At 43.6% G+C, this 18,817-nt stretch overlaps 1 protein-coding gene across 2 annotated transcripts in view; it reads left to right on the top strand.

Moving 5' to 3' along the window:
* Nucleotides 1-17,678, top strand: part of dennd1b (DENN/MADD domain containing 1B) — a 103,427-nt gene extending 85,749 nt beyond the window's left edge. For both annotated transcript variants that reach the window (XM_053430362.1, XM_053430361.1), the window contains 7 exons: nucleotides 309-349; nucleotides 1,653-1,688; nucleotides 2,250-2,306; nucleotides 3,559-3,648; nucleotides 11,642-11,727; nucleotides 12,075-12,297; nucleotides 12,860-17,678. In XM_053430362.1, the coding sequence (XP_053286337.1) occupies nucleotides 309-349; nucleotides 1,653-1,688; nucleotides 2,250-2,306; nucleotides 3,559-3,648; nucleotides 11,642-11,727; nucleotides 12,075-12,297; nucleotides 12,860-13,669 (1,343 nt within the window). In that variant the 3' untranslated portion in view covers nucleotides 13,670-17,678. The remainder of the gene's footprint in view (nucleotides 1-308; nucleotides 350-1,652; nucleotides 1,689-2,249; nucleotides 2,307-3,558; nucleotides 3,649-11,641; nucleotides 11,728-12,074; nucleotides 12,298-12,859) is intronic.
* The last annotated feature ends 1,139 nt before the right edge of the window (nucleotides 17,679-18,817 follow it).

Here is an 18,817-nt window from a genome sequence, read left to right as displayed (position 1 = left end):
AAAAGAAGAAAACAACTTTTAACTCTGGAAGTTTACTGGAAAGACTTAGAACTGAACCCAGGCCAAAGACACAGAGTAGTTAAGTTTAATTAATAGTTCACTTTTATTTTCTTGAGCCACTTTACAAAACACTGTCACTACGTTTGTTCGGGATAAATTTCCCCACAATTTAAAATTCTCAGTAAATATGTGGAGCTAAAAGACTGTGTCACAGAGTAATATCCATAGTTACCTTTGCTTTGCAATGTTCACACTGTGCTACTGGGTGCAAAATGATTAATTCATACGTCCTGTGTTTTATCCCCCAGGTAATTCAAGGTCTTATCAGCAATGGATGCACACCGTGAAGGTATCACCAGAAAGCCGTGCATCTCACACCTAAATGCTTTTATCTGGGGCTTTTCTTTATGTTCCACTCATTTTCTTCCTGAGTTATATTTAATTAAACGCGTGATTGACATGACTCCGTTTGAAGTCCCGGTGCTGCCTCTGGAATGAAGGGGCTGCCTGAATGTACAGATCCAGCTTGAGTGCACTTTGGTGTGTGAAGCGGCGCGTGCAGCAGGACAGTGGAGGCAGACAGGGAGGGAGACAGAAGTGATTTGACGTGACAAGACGTCCTCCAACATGACATGTTGATCTGGCAGCAAACACAGGCGTTACTCCGCTGAACCGACCCAGGAACACAGATCTCTCCCTCCTTCTTCATCTCCTTCTGTTGCTTTCCTCCTCTCCTTTCTCTCTTTATTTCTCTCCCTCTTTTCATCTCTGTCACAGCCCCCCCTCTGTCTCTCACTCACTCCCTCCCTCTCTCCCCACGCCTTCAGCTAAGGCTGAATTAGTTCTCTAGAGTGCTCTTCAAAGGTTTGTTAAAGTTCACATTTCCTGACTGACAGGGATCTATAAGAGGGGCCTTCACCTCGGCCCCTCTCCTTCTCTCCCTCTCTCCCTCTGCCGACTTCTGAAACACTGTCTGCCATTTACTCTGTTTAGCCGTTTAGCCGACGCTTTGTGCTTACACTAAACACCAAACACTGAGAGAAAGAGTGCGACGCCGAAAGGGGAGATGCAGCCTCTCAGAGAGGGAAGACGAGACAGGCGCACAGAGATATTGGGCACCTTAATGTCAGGCTGCAGAACTCAAAGTAGAAATCAATCCTGCACAGTTCCTTCCATCTCTGTTTTAGGCTGCTTCTGAACGAACACCTCCTGAATGCTGTGAGTCGTACAGTTTATCATGGCTCAGCAACACAAGCCTGATGTCACCGTGGTTTCTTCCTGAAGTCAAGTTGCGATGCTCTTTATAACTGCAGACGAGTTTTGGCTGTTTGATATTGAAATTGAATCCTTGGGGTTGGGTGATCTTGCAGAAATATTGATTGTGGTATTGATACGTTTACTGTACATCACCGTAAGGCAAATACATGCTAAAAGATACTGATTGAGAAACAATGAAACAGTTTTAAATTCCCTTTAGCTGATAAACAATGCCATTAAATGTTTGCATATGTTGGTGCATATATGTTTGCATACATACACATATAGTAAAGGAATAATCACCTGATACCTGATGACATTTGGTTTGAATGTGTGGCAACTCCCTCTTAATGTATTTCAGTGTCTGACAAAATAATTGTCTTTGTCTATCACAGAGAGGAGGAGCACTCATCAACACGGCCGTGACAAAGGTACGTTCTCCTGCAAGCTGCTTATTAGGGAAACACATCAGTGCTTTGTTCGATACCGTACGTGTATAAATTGAATCCTCAAGTCTGGAGAAATCCATTGAAACGGAACCTGGGGTGACATTTTTGCAGGTTCTTTAGGGAAAATTAATCATTACGCGCGAATATATGAAAATTAACTCGAAAATGTGTCTGTTGGAATTGGCTGTGGAGCGAGTGGGAGCGCCGTGCATGACTAGTGTGCGTTTGATGAGCGGTGCCGTGTCGCTATGTGCTGTACAATAGGTGGTCAGGGTGCCCTTTCATGTTATCGCCTCCTGTTAGTGTGCGAGGCTTTTCTTATCCAGCCTTTTGTCTCCGTGTTTTTGCCACAGGGATCAAAGCATTTCTTGATGTTACATGAAACCAGAGCAGAATGTTAATGCAACATGTTTTGATTAGTAATCTGTGCGTGTGTCTGTGCGTTTTTGTCTCTGTGTGTATGTGTTTCTGTGTGTGTGTGTGTGTGTGTCACTGTGTGTGTCTCTGTGTTTGTGTGTGTGTGTGTGCTGTTTTCCCACCTAGGCCAGGAGTCATGCCAAGAGGGGCATCCGGGACATTAAGGGCAGACTAAAAGCAAGGGTGAGCCACACGGACCTTTTGCGCCTCCCTGACACACACACACACGCACACACTTTTACCAGCACACATACACACGTGCACACATGTCTTCTGTTGCACTCCGACAGATACACACACACATCCTCGTAGAAGCAAACGCGAAGGGCTGCTTTACATGTAGTGTGTGATTCTGACGCTGCGGCTTTTAATGACTGTTGAAGGCTGCTTAGCGCTTTGTTCGGGCTGTACATTTTTAACCAGCGCCCCTCTGGCTATGGCCTGTCATGTCATCCGAGCCCCAGCCCCTCTCTCTCTTTTATTGTCTGCATATTTCATCAGTTAGCCTGTGATTTCCTCAAAGCTAATGTAATGAGGTGTATGTTTCCATAAGCCTGATGGATTTGATAAGGCAATAGCAGTTTGATCTGTCAGTGGGAAGCTGAGGAGCGAGGGCACTGATGATGAACCAGGAGAGCATGCGGTGCTCTGCAGTGTGAACACTGTGCACACAAACACACACAGGCCCGGGCGGAGCCGAGGAAAAAAGAGGCTGAACTCTATTTTGATTTTTAAGTCAAATTTCCCCGTGCAGTGAGAAAATCAAATACGTTGTCTTTGAATCTAAATAAATCGGCATTTACTGTTTGTTACTTACAGCTGCACATGTCGACACACATATTGAGATTAATCTACTGTGAGGTGGTCTTGATTATACTTTTATATATAAGGTTGGTGATATAGTAAATATGTTATTGTCACAAGCGGCTTTAGTCCTCTCAGTACTCTCCGTCTTCACTGCTACAGTATGTCTGTGGTTGTTAGACCCAAGCCCGTTAAAAAAGCTTCAGCTCTGTGCTTGAACAATTTGACTCTGTAATTGGATCCGAACATCATCCAATGAGAAGTAGGTGATATTTTCTGAGCACTGTTTCAGGTGCAGATTTGACGAGCTGTTTGCTACCTAACAGATCTATGTGTATGGGACTGACTAAGATAAATTACAGTGCACATGTTTATCATAGTGAAGGAATGAAACTGTTTAATTGGTTTAAAATAACAGTTTAGGTCCATGACACAGAGGAACAGGCTGTTTCAGATATATATACTTATTACAATTAATTAATTTTTTTAGTCCATTGAAATATATTAACTTCTATGTTGGGGAGTTGTCTTGTTATTTCAAACAGAATATAAAACAAACTCACTGATACTTTAGTCCAAATTGATTTATGATACAAACCATCTAAGATTTAAATTCTTCATCTTCTCTCAGGAAGAGGAAGAAGAGGGGATGCCGGTCTGTGCAGGGTCTCCCACCAGCACCAAGAGCCTGTCTCCAAGGAGACTGCAGAAGATGAGACGGGTATGACATACACACACACACACACAGACACACACACACGCATGCACACACACAGACACACACACACGCATGCACACACACACACACCCACAAACATCAGTAAATGAGTTAACTACAGTTACACTGACTTATCCTGGATGCTGTCTTCCACTTCTGTTCTCTTTCTGCCATTGCTTTTTATTTCCCTCTTCATCCCATTTCCTATCATTTTCTTCTATATTCATCTATCTCCTCTCCCCCCCCCACCACCACCACCACTCTCCCTCTCTCTTATAACAACTCTTGGAAGTACAGTAGTTTGTCAGGGTGCCAAACGTAATGATAAGCATTTTCTTCTCTGTCAACACACTCGTGTTGTACAGTCAGTGTTTTCCTCTGAACAGCGCGGACAGTAGAAGCAGCTCATCTGCTGGTCAGCATTTCCTGTGAAGAATTTGCTTGTGCACCATAAGTGGATAGCACTTTTTTTTTCTTCCTTTGTTGTGTACAGAGCGGGCACACGATGAGCGAGGACGTGCACGCTCACAAAACACACATTCATCAATAAATTCATCAGGAGACTTGAGGACATTAGGAAATTATGAGAGCCTGTAGTGCAGCGTAAATTATCACGCTCGCTTATAATTCCTGGTGTTGGAAGTTTGGTTTTATGTTATTGCAACTGCACACTGTACAGTAAAAAGCACATGCATATAGCCTGAGGCGTACTAGTTATATTTCCCTCTGCATATTATATCTATACCTCTGGAATCCCAGCTGGAGCTTCTCTCCCTCTTATTGCTGGAGGAAAGAAAAGGCAAACGGACACTCAATTCTATCTAAAAACAAAAAAAAGCCTGCTTGCACACACTGACATTTTGGTCACAGCCATGTAAGAGTGTGATTAGGAGAGGTTGCGCTGCCTCTAATTAGCATTGTGCTTCCTGTGTATGTCTGTGTGTCTGTATGTCTGTGTATCTGTGTGTGTGTGTGTGTGTGTGTGTGTGTGTGTGTGTGTGTGTGTGTGTGTGTGTGTGTGTGTGTGTGTGTGTGGTGTGTGGGTGTGTGGGTGTGTGTGTGTCATGAGGCTGGAAAGTCTTAGCGCACAGGAAGGTGTGACGGCCGGGAAGAGGAGCAGCAATTAGGGCTTTTATAAAGGCCTCCTCGGACCATCCCCCTCCTCCCCCTGCTCGTGCACACACAAAGATGGGCCAACACACAAACACACACACAGGCAGATTAAAAGTTAACATGCAATTGATTTGCACACAAACACCCATGTGCTGTTTTCAGGATCCACACACCCCTGTCCCTGCCGCTGAGGCCTGTTCATTGCCACAGTAACGGGTCCCTGGGGACGACTTGAGGAGGGACACACGGGACCGCATGTCCCACAGCCCTGGTTTTGTGTGTTTGTCTTTATCATATATATAGTTTATCATATTCTCTTTAGCCATAAACCACTGGCATCGTCAATTCAACTGCTTATGGTTCCTAATCCAGAGTGGAGGGGTAGTCCAGTTTATTTCCCTCGTTCCAGTCACATTGAAACCTCTTTGCGAACGCTCCTGTTCCGTGTGTTCTGTTAACTCTGACGAAACGAGATTCTCTTCTGTCAACTGAAACCAAGACTGAAAACGGAGAAGGCGAAGAAAGCCTTGATAATTCATGGGCTGTCAGTGTGCAGTAACCCCTGCAAGACTGAAACTCTTCAAAACTCCTGTTTTAGAGAGTTTCAAAACAAATGAAGAAAGAAAGAAAAGGCTTTTGTTTATAAAAACCACAGGCACATTATTTGGCAAGTACATATGGAAATAAAAACCCTCCTTTTAGGTTCCTCCTGTAGCTTTTCATCAGATGTTGTGACACTTTACGTTCGCCATTTATTTACTTTTCCCTTGCTGTTAATAGTGCACCACATTTATATTTCAGTTAGTGCCACAAAAAGTGATGGAGAAAAACAAAACTGTTCTTTTTCCATCTCATCTCTCTGTCTCTTACCTTTCTGGGTTTTTATTCCTGATATTTCTTCCTATGAAATCTTGATACTGTTGTTCTGCCCACAACTGTCTGGACCAGGTGTTCCCTGCACGTGAAATTGATCTCAGTGGGACTCACCTGGTTAAATAAAGGTTAAGTAACATGAAGGAGAAAAACACTCAGACTTTCACTCTAATAGCTCTTCTTCTCCTTCTCGTGCCCACACACACACACACACACACACACACACACACACACACACACACACACACACACACACACACACACACACAGACCTTTATGCTTGGAAAATTCTTATTTCAGCCTCGTCCTGTCTCTGTCTATTAAATCCACGAATCCAAATATGTCCCTATAAAACAATAACAGTCCTAATTTGATAAACTTCCCAAACATATGGACAAACTGCCCTCTCGCCCTTTTTTCCAGTAAAATAAATGGAAGCATGATATGAACCAAGTGACATATTCGTGGGCATTGTGTCCTCTGCCACCCCCCCCCCCCCCCCTTCCGTCATCCTGCCATCCTCATACCTTTGACCAAGTGACAAACAAATGCTCTCTCATCTACCAGATAAATTCAGAAACACGTTGTTATCAGAAGCTCCAAAAAATGTGAATCTGATTAAAGACATTCCAAACTCCCGAATGAAAGAAGCCGGAAAAAAAACCCTGATGCATTTTTATCATTCATCATTTTTTAGCAAACACCTCGAAGTCTGTCCTTGAAATGAAATGAATGATCCTGGAGAAGCTCCTTTAATTAATCATAGCGGAAAAATAAATCAGAGTCAAAAAATTCGTATTCCATTTGATCAGCCAACACATGTACCAAAGTGAAAGTGCTGCTGTCATACGCGTATATATTTCAGCTGTATCCAGCAATGTGGGTGATTTGTAGTGTTTGGTGAGTTAGATTAAGAATGTAGGAGTAATCCTTTCTTTTGACTGAAACAAGAATGAGTAGGACCGCTGACTTGTTGTCTGATACAACAAACAGCAGCCATTGTTCTGGCTCCTGTAGGCTTTTGGGTGTGTGTGTGTTTGTGCCACATCTGTTTTCGAGATCCTCTATGTATTATTTTGTATATTTGGTGTGTGCATGTGTGTTGTTTTATGTGTTACTGTGCTGTAAGCATCTGCAAATAGAAAGCGTGTCTGCACCTCAGCCCTTTTGTACACGAGCATGTCTTTCGGTGTGTGTGTGTGCCCCATGTACACAAACACGCATGCATTTAGCGGCTTGCCTCAGGTTGGAGGCAACAGAGTGACAGCTGTTAAGAGAGCAGAGGGGAGTGGAGGTTGGGACAGTGTTATGGACAATGACAGCCAGCAGGCTTGAGACCGGGACTCAGCCCCAGGCTCTGGACTCTTCACCTGTTGAGGCAGGAGAGGTGCCAGCCTGGAAAACACCCCACAGCATCATGTGGAGGGCGAACAGGGAGGGAACACAGATGTAGAGCAGAGGTACAAAGTCACATGGAGACTTCAGTGTGTGCAGTGTGTAATGCATTGTTGTGTGTGTGTGTGTGTGTGTGTGTGTGTGTGTGTGTGTGTGTGTGTGTGTGTGTGTGTGTGTGTGTGTGTGTGTGTGTGTGTGTGTGTGTGTGTGTGTGTGTGTGTGTGTGTGTGTGTGTGTGTGTGTGTGTGTGTGTGTGTGTGCTTCATCAGTGGGGACAGCTAATGTGTTCATGGCTGGTGGACACAAATTTAAACTGTACACAGGGCCTTTCTGTGTATAGTGTCTGTGGTGTTCAGGGAAAAATACACTTTTTTGTGAACAATGGTTTGTCTGAGTTCAAATGTAGCTCTACAAACATTTATATTTTATTACAGTTACACTTTACTTGAAATATTGATCATAGTGCAGCCTATAGACATTTATATTCAGCAAATGATTCTTATAAGGACAATATGCAAAAGAAACAGTCTGAGTAAAGGGAATAGCTCATATCTATTTCACAACATATTCTTTAACTGTACCATAAAGAGCATATTATGTTTGTTTTAATTCATAAACATGCAGTTTTGATGCTTTTTCGAAAAATGGAAAACATTTCAGATATGTTAATAATATAATATCCATTGTAATTTTGTGGATACATATTTTAGATGAATAGCTGAGATGCATCACAGTGAACCTTTGCAGGGTCAGTGTGTGTGTATGTGTTTGTGTGTGTGTGTGTGTGTTCACATGGTTATTTGTATGCGTTTGTAGTCTCAGCCTCGCTCAGGTTCTCTCCACCTCAGTGACCACAAGCAGCGGCTTCCTCGCTGAAACCAAAGTGCCATCTCCTGGCAGGGTCCAGGTACTGCAGCCACTCACTTGGAGACACCTGGTGATTTTTACTGGATGAGTTTAGAGGAACAGAATGAGCATAATGCACATTCTCCTTCTTTTATGGCTGATGTTTTTTTTTTCTGTGAGAAGGAAGTGAGCTTTCAGCATAAGCCAGTTGGACAGAAAGAAGCAGTGGATCTTGCCTCAAACGTTATTCCCCCCCCCCCACACCTCCTTCGAGTGAGCAGCTCTTAAACAGGCAAACACAGACTTGGCCATACTTCTGCGAAGGCTCTGTCTCTCCCCAAGGTTTGTTTGCATTTTACCGGCATCTCTTTACATACACTGCCAAGCTGTGAGATCAGTGCCCGCTCAGAAATACCATATGAAATGTATAATGTAAGACCGGCTATTAAAGTCCGCGAGCGTCTGGCCCTGTCACAGAGAGGCATAGTTGTTCCGCTTCACCGGTCATGCAGGGAAGGAAGGGAATAGGAGGGGGAAAGTTTGTTTCTCCTAATGCTGAAACTAAGATGGATGATGATGACTATTTTCCCCTCATAACTGCAGAAATGAAATGAAATTTAAAGACTTTTTTTTTAAAGGCACCTTAGATATATTCATTCCGTAATAAAATGTTATAACATGAGAATAAAGGATAAGTTACAATTTTGCCATCATGTACCCACAATCCACAACTATACGACTTTAATGTACAGTAAAGACAGGAGAGAATGTGTTTTTTCTTTTTTATGTCGCGTGTGTGTGTACAATTACAAAATAACATAGTAACACACAACTTTGCAGTAGAGACTGAGGTGTCAGCTCTTCTCCTTTCATTTAGGAAACACAGGAGGCTTCTTATCCTCTTCTACAATATTGGATCGAGCCATTTTGACTAAAATAACCTGACGATTTTTTTCATTATTTCCGTGACTTGTGTTCGTCTGCTGCGCCCCCCCGACTCTCCCGCTCTCTGCGTTCTGTTCGGTCTCAGTTGTGGTGGAGAGGAAGGAAGCGGGCGAGCCAGGCAGACAGAAACAATGACATCTGTCACTGACAGCAGAGTGACAGAGGGGGAAGACGGGAAGTGGAGGAGGGAGAGTCGCTTTTTTTTTTCATTTTCACCTTTCAGCTTCCCATTAGCCGACAGTGAGAAGCTAATGAAGGAGCGGTATGATAATCTGTTGTTCTGCTTTCTCATGCTTCCCACTGTCCTGTCAGGCCTGTGGTTGGAGGGGATGGTGGCAGAGCTGTCACGACTCCAACTGGGAGAGACATGATCTCACTGAGGACGTCTACATTTGAAGAGTTTCCATATTTTTGTTGTTTTTTTACAGTGACATTAAGAACATCTAATTTTAGATCTCAAATGTAACTGCTATTTTGGGTTGAAACACTTCTGAAGGAGCAGCGACACTACGTTCAAATAACTGACAAAAGCACACTTTGTATCTCACATTACCAGTAAAATGAATGCAACATGTTGGCCATTTAGGGAAAAGGATGTAAACCAACCCCTGTGCCAAATTTGGCGCTTCTATCGTAAAACGCTCAGTTGCTGTAAATAGTTTTAATCTTAACTGCTGCACTAAAGGGTCACAGTGAAGAGAGGGAATGACAAATTGATAAAGCCGTGAAGAGAGGTACCATCCATTTACTGCTCCCTATGGAACTTCCTCCCAGGTAGACGGCACCAGAGCTGTAACGGAGATCAGAGGGCCAGGCTTCATGACCTGCGTCTGGTTGTGTTTGGGTTCACCTTGCTTTAATAAACACCTCAAACACACAGAGAGGCCCTGTGTCCCCAAACCAGCAAGTCCAGCACAAATGACCAGACTCAATAACTGCACGCGCCATAAACATACAGTGCAATGGTTTGTCCGTTTTTTGTGTGTCCGTTCCGCTGTCCGGAGCTCGCCCAGTGTCTCACAGGTGCATCTTCCCTCGGCCGGCCTGCGTCGGGCTGGCTGGCACGTCGCCCTGGCCCCTGATTTACTGCCCTGACACAGGAATCCATTAAAGGCTGTTTAGGGATCCCGGGCCCGAGCCCCTCTGAAATCTCTTTCATTATAGCTCCAAGCTACCATGGAGGGAGAGCGGCTCGGCCAATCAGCGCTGCCACCACATGTGTTCGTGTTTAGCCCGATGGCTGAGAGGCTTAAGTGGCTACTGCACACATCTCCACCGCTGACTTTTATGGAGAAAATGGCACTTTAACTCTTTGTGTTTTTTGTTGTAATGGAGTGCGTATGTGACTTGAGTTGTGTGTGTGTGTGTGTGTGTGTGTGTGAGTGTGTGCGTGCATGAGTGTGTGTGTGTGCGTGTCTCTTCACTGGCCGAACACGGGCCCTAAATGAGGCCAGGCCAGTCACACGTTACATTCCGCCTGTCTGGCTGGCACTGCGTCGGCTAATCAAGACCGGCTTGGTTCACGGTTCCAATGCTGACCCCCCCCCCCCCCACCCCCCCCTACCTCCACCATTCCCATCATTCTTTGGGGCTTTCAGGAATCTTTCTTCACCTCTCTCCATTTGATTCCTTCCTTTCTTTAGTCCTTACTTTCCTCCTCCTCCTCCTTTGTGTTGCCTTTTTTTTTTCTGACGACATCTTTGCTGCAACCGAAACCACAACACAAACACACAAACCCCGACCGTCCTGGCTCCTCAAACACACACACACCTCCTCTGCACTTTTGTGGTTGTAAAGAACCTTTCACTCCACGTTGGTCTTTGATAATGTGGCTAACGTGAGTTTACAGAGAAGAAGAGAGAGGTGGAGCTAAGTAGGTGTTAAAAACAGGCACAACATTACAGTGCATACTAATGCACACATACAGATTGTTAACTGCGCCCTGTGAGTGTCTCAACAACAACAAAAAACACACAGAGACAGAAGCATAATTTTTGATATTTCCCAAACCATAGACATGGGAGTGTGAGCAGCAGTTTATATGGAGAAGGAGGTAAATGGGCAAAAAGCAAAGAGTGTATATTAGAAATTGAAAGATTAACATAAGCGAACACGCTCACACAAAGTGAGAGGGAACATGTGCGTGGTAGTGGAAGGCATGTTAATAAGTGGCCTGGGGGCAGATTTGGGTTCCCATGGGGAGAGTCCTGCCCCGCTCTGTAAAGCTTCTGTCTCTTCTTTAACTCGCCCATTAAACATGGTACACAGGTGGCTTATTAAACTGCATCAGACAACTACACTTACACACTGATCATTCAACACAGCGACGTGACAAACACAATCACATCCGCCGGTGTGTCGTAGTGCAAACGACTTCGTGCAGCTTCCCCTCGTCTTCGCTCGCAGTCCGCGAGTCGCTTGTGGTTCTCATTTAACGCCGAGTTTGATAAAATACTGCGGAGGGGGGGGGGGGGGGTATTAAAGATTTTCATCCCTAGACTCGAATTTGACAAATTTAGTCTCAGCCCTGAGGGTCCAGGCTCATTAAAACAAGCCCCTGTCTTATGGAGACCCACCAAACACAGACCTGCATCTTTTCTTTTCTTTTTCTACTACTATCCAGTCCCCAGTCATATTTTTCATGGAAAGCTGAACCTCAGCACAACGCCACATTCTGTCTAGACTCCATGTTTCACGGGAGCCTCGTATCTTTAAGCAGAGACCCCCCCACCACCCCCCACCCCGTGGGTCCGTTTTTATTGTTTTATCATGTTATTCTTTTTGTCTTAACTACATCCACTTGCTCCGTTTTTCTCATTAACAGCAGAACCTCAGAAAGTCTCCCATGAGCATGGACCCCAGAGATCTTGGCTACGGGCTGGATGATGATGAGCTGGACAGTGCGAGCAAGTACGAACTCCCATTTTTATGAGCGATTGCTTCACACTGATTTGTCGCTGAAGTCATTTTCAAGTAGTTTAAAGTTTGCATGTCATGTACGTCAACACGAGAGAACTTTTACTGGCGAACCGATTTAATTTTATTGAGCCTGTTTAAAAGTGTGTTTCCAAGCAGAGTCCTTCTCCCTTTGCTCTTGATAACACTGCCCCCAAGTGGACACATTTAGTAAAATAATAAAATTAGAGAAATGTCTGAGGTTGTTTTCTCAAAACCACGGCAACTTTGTGAAGGTTGACACGACACACACCCGCTGATTCACTCCGCCTGTTGCTGTGGGTTCTCTCCTCTAAACACAGGCTGTCCTCAGAAGACAGCGGGGACGTCCCCTCCTACACAGAGGACAGCGACGACTCGTACTCGCTGGAGCTGGACATCGACTCGTCCCGCTCGGGCCAGATGAACCTGCTGGAGGAAATCCTGGACTCTCTGAACACCACGGGGCTGGACCAAGGCAAACTCAGTGCCGCCAAGAGCCTGGACTTCTTCAGGTCCATGGATGAGTTAGACTACAAGACCTCGGTATGAAAAGACAGGAAGTGTAGATATTAGAATTCAGATAATGAATTCTACATTGTCACTCTTATTTAAAAAAAGACGTTTCTGATTTCAAATCTGGACGAATCGCACAGTTCCCTTTTCAGAATTGCTGTAGTTACTTTAAACAAAATATAAGCTTGATATGATATATGTTGCTTCCATGATCAGAGAGTTGTTCTTTAATTCTGAAGGAATCCAACTTATTACTTCAGCTGAAGTCGAGTGGCGCTGAGTGGATGACACACTTGAAACTTGAAACTACATTTAGATTCAATTGATTCAGATTTGTATTTGGATCTGCACCAAATTGCACACACTCATAAATATCAGCTCCCTAAACATGTCCGATTGTTTTATGAAGATTTGTGAATTATTCTTTAAGAAATCAAAGTTTTTGTTGTACTAGTGTTGACTTGTGACATGTATCAATCATGTTCATGGGCCAGTCTCAGCAGCTCACGTCGAGGTACAGATCATTTTCACACACAGACAGCAGATATGAGGGGACTTGTGTAATGGTGTTTCCTTGTTTCTTCCAAATCAGACCAAACCGACCCCCCCCACGGAGTCTAACCCTGCAGATGACAGTGGTTGTGCTGGGGACCAGAACCAGGGCGGCTGGAATATGGGCCAGGACGACAGCGCCATCCACGGTAAACACCTCCCACCATCTCCGAGGAGGCAGCCCAACAAGAGCAGCCTGAAGGTGTTGAAGAAACCTGTGGTCGCTCCTCCAGCCCCCCCAGCTCCCAGATCTGCCCCAGTCCCTAACCTGTCATCTCCGGAACGACATCCAGGACACCGCTTCTCTTACATGCCCCTACTGCCCCACAGCCCTACACCCACTGCGCAATCTCCCACACTCTCTTACACTCACAGCTCTCTAGCACCGGATTCCCACCTGGACTACTCTCCTGATCCAGTGGGCCGGTCCCGGACCATCTCAGACCCCCAGGCCTGCACAGAGTCTTCTCAGACCCTGAACCAGAATTCCTCCACTGGCATCCTGAGGAGGAAAGTGCTGTCCAAGGAGATGGTGAAGCAATACCAAGAAAAGGCCCTTCACAGGCTGGGCAGCCGGGTCTACCAGGAGGGCGAGGAGAAGCACAGACAGTCAGCCATGCCGGTCCCGTGGGAGAAAGAGGTGTCCAAAGAGGGGCTCCTGGGGCTGGGCCTGGGTCTGTGTGAGAGTCCAGGCTCTGGGGAGGCTGTGGTGCAGGAACAAACCCTCCTCGAGGAGATCGACGCCAGGTGTTGCCTCGGCTCGGTCCTCCACACCAGCCTGCAGCTTTCCCAGGTTCACTGCAACAACAGTCACCAGCAGGTCCAGGGCAAAGCCACAGAGGAGTCCTGAGGCACCTCAAAGACTCAGTGTCCGTAAAACGCCATAGAAGTATATCCACTGTCATCGTAGAGGACATGAGCAGTTCAGAAGTTTTTCTATCTCAACACCCAGCGATCAGGAGAGGCCACAAACAAACTTGATGTCATAGAGGCAGCCGCGAAGCGGTAGCTAGGATGCTAAAAGGAAAACGAGAGTGATGAGCTGGTGCACTGCACAATTCTCCATCTGTCGTCCATCTTTGTTTTCAAATGATTCAATTTGTATTTCAGGTGAAATAATCTGATTGTATCTCAACTTATTATTTCCAAGATAAGTGGACAAACTTTTTACTTGTATCTGGAAGTGAAATAGAAAAACAACAAATTAGTTTTCTTTGTAGTGATTCAGATGCTACAACAAGAAAAACTTCTGAGTTTATAAAGATTCTGGAAACAAGTGACAGCAGCAGGACAAACACACAAAGTGAGACATGCAGTGTTATTTCACTTGGATTTAAGAAAGATTGATGTTTCTGCATCACAGTATTTTTGTTGATAATCGTCTACATTTCTGAACAACACATTCTCGTGTGTTATATTATTCATCTACAAAACATTTCACAAAGCAACACTCGACCCTTGAATTATGTTTTGCACAGAATCTATGTAGCCGACAGGTGAAGGAGGAATTGTTCACATTGCGAAGAGGAAATCCAGAAACTGCTGCGTCAGCATCACGAGGGGGGGGGGGGGGGGGGGGGGGGCTCCTCATGGTCCAAACATTTCACATGATCAAAATTTGCACTTGGTTATCAACAAATAATACTCAGTTATTACTACGTGGTACGAAAAGTCAAACAGGATTTTCTAGAAACAAATGAAACTAATGATACACTGTGTAATTTAATTTTTTTTGTTTTTTTTTTATCACCATGCCTTAAGTGGACATGTGATTTGTTTATAATACTCTGGTGTCTTAATCTATCTATCGATACCAATACAGGTACTTTGTAATCCGATTACTTACAGATCGTTAATGCAGCAGTTAGTAGAACTTAAACAGCACTATGTGTATCTGTATTAATAGAGTAGTTAATATATGATGTGCTTTAAGTTGCTGTTTTTAAATTGCATTCCCGATCATGAACTGTGCACGTGGAGAAACCTCTCTCCTCTCCCTGCGTTCCTCAGGACACTTCTGCAAATACACTCACAGTTTAAAGACGATTCTTGTGAAAAAAAAGCCAATATCCTTCCTCCAGCTCCTCTTCTTCCTCTTTTCCCACCGTCGCCTCTCTGTCCCTCACGTTGTCTCTCGCTCTCGACCTTTAGAACGACCGCCAGTCGTTGCAGAGCTCGTGAGGTTTGGAGCGGAGGTGGAAAAAGTTGAACTTTATGCGATACGACAGATAAAACCGTACATTCCTGTTATTATCTACAGATCCCGTGGAAAGACCGAAACTAACGATACAGTGCTCTGCCTCATAGACCCCCCCCCCCCTCCCCCCCTGTTTGCGGCCCACAGCCTCAAGCCCATTTGTTCCTACTGATGATGTAAACTTTCAAAGTGGGTCACAGATCCTGAGTAAAGTTCTCATTTTCAGTCTCAAAACAAGCCGTAGCTTCTGTAGAGAACAGAACTAAACACATTCGTCTGTAGACGTCTAATCAGTGGAATTAATTCATCGTTGATTTTGGGTTTTCTCACGGGATTTGTTGACTTTTTTTCCGAAGAATACAGAACCTCTCGTATAACTTTTTGTATCGTCTCATCTCACATGAGGAAATGCAATCTCTGTCCCTCTAGGTCCGAGTCTCACACTGTAACGCAACGCAGTGATGGACGATTGTGCTGTAACGAAGCAATACAGTTCTCCTCAGAGAGTAGCTACATGGATGTAACGTGTACAGAGTCGAAACTATTTCTATAACAGACTCTCCTGTGGAGAGAAAACGCCATGTCCGGAGATTGTGGGTTCCCATCGTTCTCTTGAGTCACCACAAAACCCAGGATGGGGGAAAAAAAACGAAAGCCCTTTCATGTGCTTGTGTTGGGATTATTACATTTATGGTTCGTTGTTCTTATGATTTATGCCAGACGCCAGTCGGTGTGGCAGTTTAACAGCAGCTATTCCTCCACTTTTTGAGTGCTGCTCTGCGTTAACGATTCGCCCATAAAGTCTTTGGCTTCTAAAAGCCCAGGAATCGTTCCTAGTAATTCCGAAAAAGGAAAAAAATAAACTAGACTCCAGAACAATCTCCGTACGGGCCTCACCTATCGCAAACAAGCTTATTTACTATGCAAGTATTTAAAATGATGAAAATATAGTATTTTTTTCCACATTATATTCTATGATTCTACTTGAAACCAACCAAAATTTAATTCCTAGTGAGAATAAACCTCACGTGTCCCTAATTTAATTCACAGTGTGCGCTGAGGTGTGTCTAAAGGTGTGTGTTGTGCCTTAAACAGTCAAGAGTACCATCCTATACCATCACAACAAGGTACAGTATCATAGAAAGTAATATGCAATGGTTTCCGACCACCTTAAATCACACTATGGAGCATCTTTGTATTTATATGACAAACGGACACAAAAGCCCTGATTTGGTTTGGTGAGGAAATGACCTGGACTGAAGTCGGGTAGCAGCGTTGTTTGTGTAGCTGTTGTGTTTCTGACTTTCTGCTTCAGCTGCAGTTACTCCGTGTTTTTCTTTTTCTTTGGTCCCGTGGGCGCTGGGAACTTCCTGTATTGAAGAGAGGGTGTTGGAATTTCTCTGAGTCATTTTGTCTTTATTTGTAAACAAAGTACTTTCCTGAATTGTGATATTAATACGTGTTTAGTTTGTGCTCCTTGTCTTTTTCATCTCTCTCTTTTTTTTTACTCATTCTGAGCAAACTGTATTTTAAAAAAAAAAAAACATTTCTCAGAGGAGTTTCTTTAGTTGATTTCATATTGATGAATAATTATTTTCGACTGAATAGACGTGTATTTTTTCTGGCCTAAGTATATTTTACATGAATAATATATGATCGGTGTTATATGTTGTAAAGACAAGATATAAATGACGCCTAATATTTGAATGTTTTAGATTTTATTTTTGGAGGAAAAAAACCAGAGAGAGAATATAAGAGAAATGTCCCATGTAGCCGTTCAGGTTCAGAAGCATCTGCCACCTTTACTGAGACTGATGCTTGTACATGGTACAACGCTTCCTGTTGTATCCGCATGTGTGTACCTGTTTGTGTTGTGACGCTATGGTTTACTTTATTCTTTTGTTCTGAATTATTATTTGAGCAGTTGGCACTTCCATCGAATCAATGGAAATGAACGTTACACTTCTGCCTTGCTTTGGCTATCGTAGATTTTTACGTCATCGAGCCTTTTGCATTTCATGTAGAGGAAAACATTTCTTTCTTTTTCTTGTTAGCTGTAAATTTAACTATAGAGGTTTGTAGGGAGAAATAATTGAGCAGTGAGCTGCTGCTGCTGCTGCGGATATGAAAAGCTTTAGTGACTCTGGTCCTGTTTACACTCATGTTGTACAACAGTGAAGTTATGATTGTCAGGGAATTCGCATTTCAACGTGTGCAAGCTTGAGACAATAAAAGATTCCCAACACTCATTAAAAGCTATTCGTTAATATAAAGTAATAATAATTGAATATTTGAAGAGACGGATGTGAGGGACTTTGAAGCAGCTTTTCTAAACTTACTACAGAGTAAAGAACAGGTTTAACTTCCCCTAAGCAAAATATTCAAGAACAGATATTTTTTATTATAGTAAATCTGAATGTTACAGTGAGAAACTTCCTTTGCTCATTTCAGTCTGTTTGTTTTTTATTATTTTATTATCTCTTTTTTTTAATGCCATTTAATTTGATTCTCTGATTCTGGGCACAATTGCATGTTTTCATTGCAGAGAAAACAACCGTCTTAAACAACTGAGGTCAGTCTAATGTGCTATTGATGAGTAACATGGTACAACTGCACGTAATGTATGCACTGTGAACTGAAAATAAAATGACACTGTTTCATTCTCATGCTCCAGGAACTCTTTTTTATCGCACAGAATCACACGCAGTGAAGACAATGTGGTTTATTGTCTATTTACCCCCCCCAGGGCAGTTACCTGATCTGTCTCCGTGGTTATGAGGTATTATAAGCTATCGTATCGTCCGTCTGTCCCGACCTTGTGGTCAGACACATCAATAACATCTTGAATGAATTTCTCTCATAATTTATCATTATTTGGTCCAAAACTTCACTTTGACTCGAGAAGAACTGATCAGAATTACAAGGTGACATTTCAAAGTAAATTTCATTGTGAACTTGATATTTCAGGAACACCTCTGAGGAATTCTTTCAAATTTGGTACAAAGGTTAACTTTGACTAAACAATGAACTGTGACTTTGACCTTTGATTAGACGAATACATTTACTTTAATTATCCAACAGAATACTCACAGTACAGCATTCAAAATCAACATTACTACTTACACACTTCTTGTTTCTATAAATACACGGGTCAGTCTAGAAGTAACTATTCACAACTAGTGCAACTAATCATGAAACGTGAGTATTTTTCTGTCAGGAGCTGCAGTGAGAGAAAAGTCTCATGGGAATCAAGACTCAGCATAAAGACACGTGACGCACAAAGAATCCGACATTTTCCTACGATAAGAATACACACGGAATGAATTTAATCTTGAATAAGGAATGTCTTCACTCTTCACTTGTTTCCCCGTGTGTCTGAAGCACTGTTCCATCGATTCTGAGGACACGGTCACAGAGATGTGAGACACTCGATACGTTCTGAGCTCAAATCTTTGTGTTTAGACGGATGTTGTGTCGGACGGCGACTCCAGCTGCAGAACATCTCAGGAGGACGGATGAGGCACTGACAGGGCCGGCTCCAGCCTCTATGGGGCCCTCAACACAGTTTGATTTCGGGGGCCTCCCACCACTTTGTTGCCAATACTATTGACTATTGTTGAAGCTTCATCTTCCCCCCCCCCCCCCCCCAGAGTCACAGTTACAGCTCGGACTGAGACAGCAGGGATTGATTACACCAGTAGTATCGGCCATCACGCCCGTTAACATCATGTTGTGTTTTTGTATAATTACAAATAAGAAAAAACACATTTCAAGATTTCCTGTGGGGACATGTCGGGGGGC

This window comes from Pleuronectes platessa, chromosome 9, assembly GCF_947347685.1.
Source record: "Pleuronectes platessa chromosome 9, fPlePla1.1, whole genome shotgun sequence".
Taxonomy (NCBI): Eukaryota; Metazoa; Chordata; class Actinopteri; order Pleuronectiformes; family Pleuronectidae; genus Pleuronectes; species Pleuronectes platessa.
Note: the sequence above shows the minus strand (reverse complement) of the source record. Positions and strands in the feature narration are given on the sequence as shown.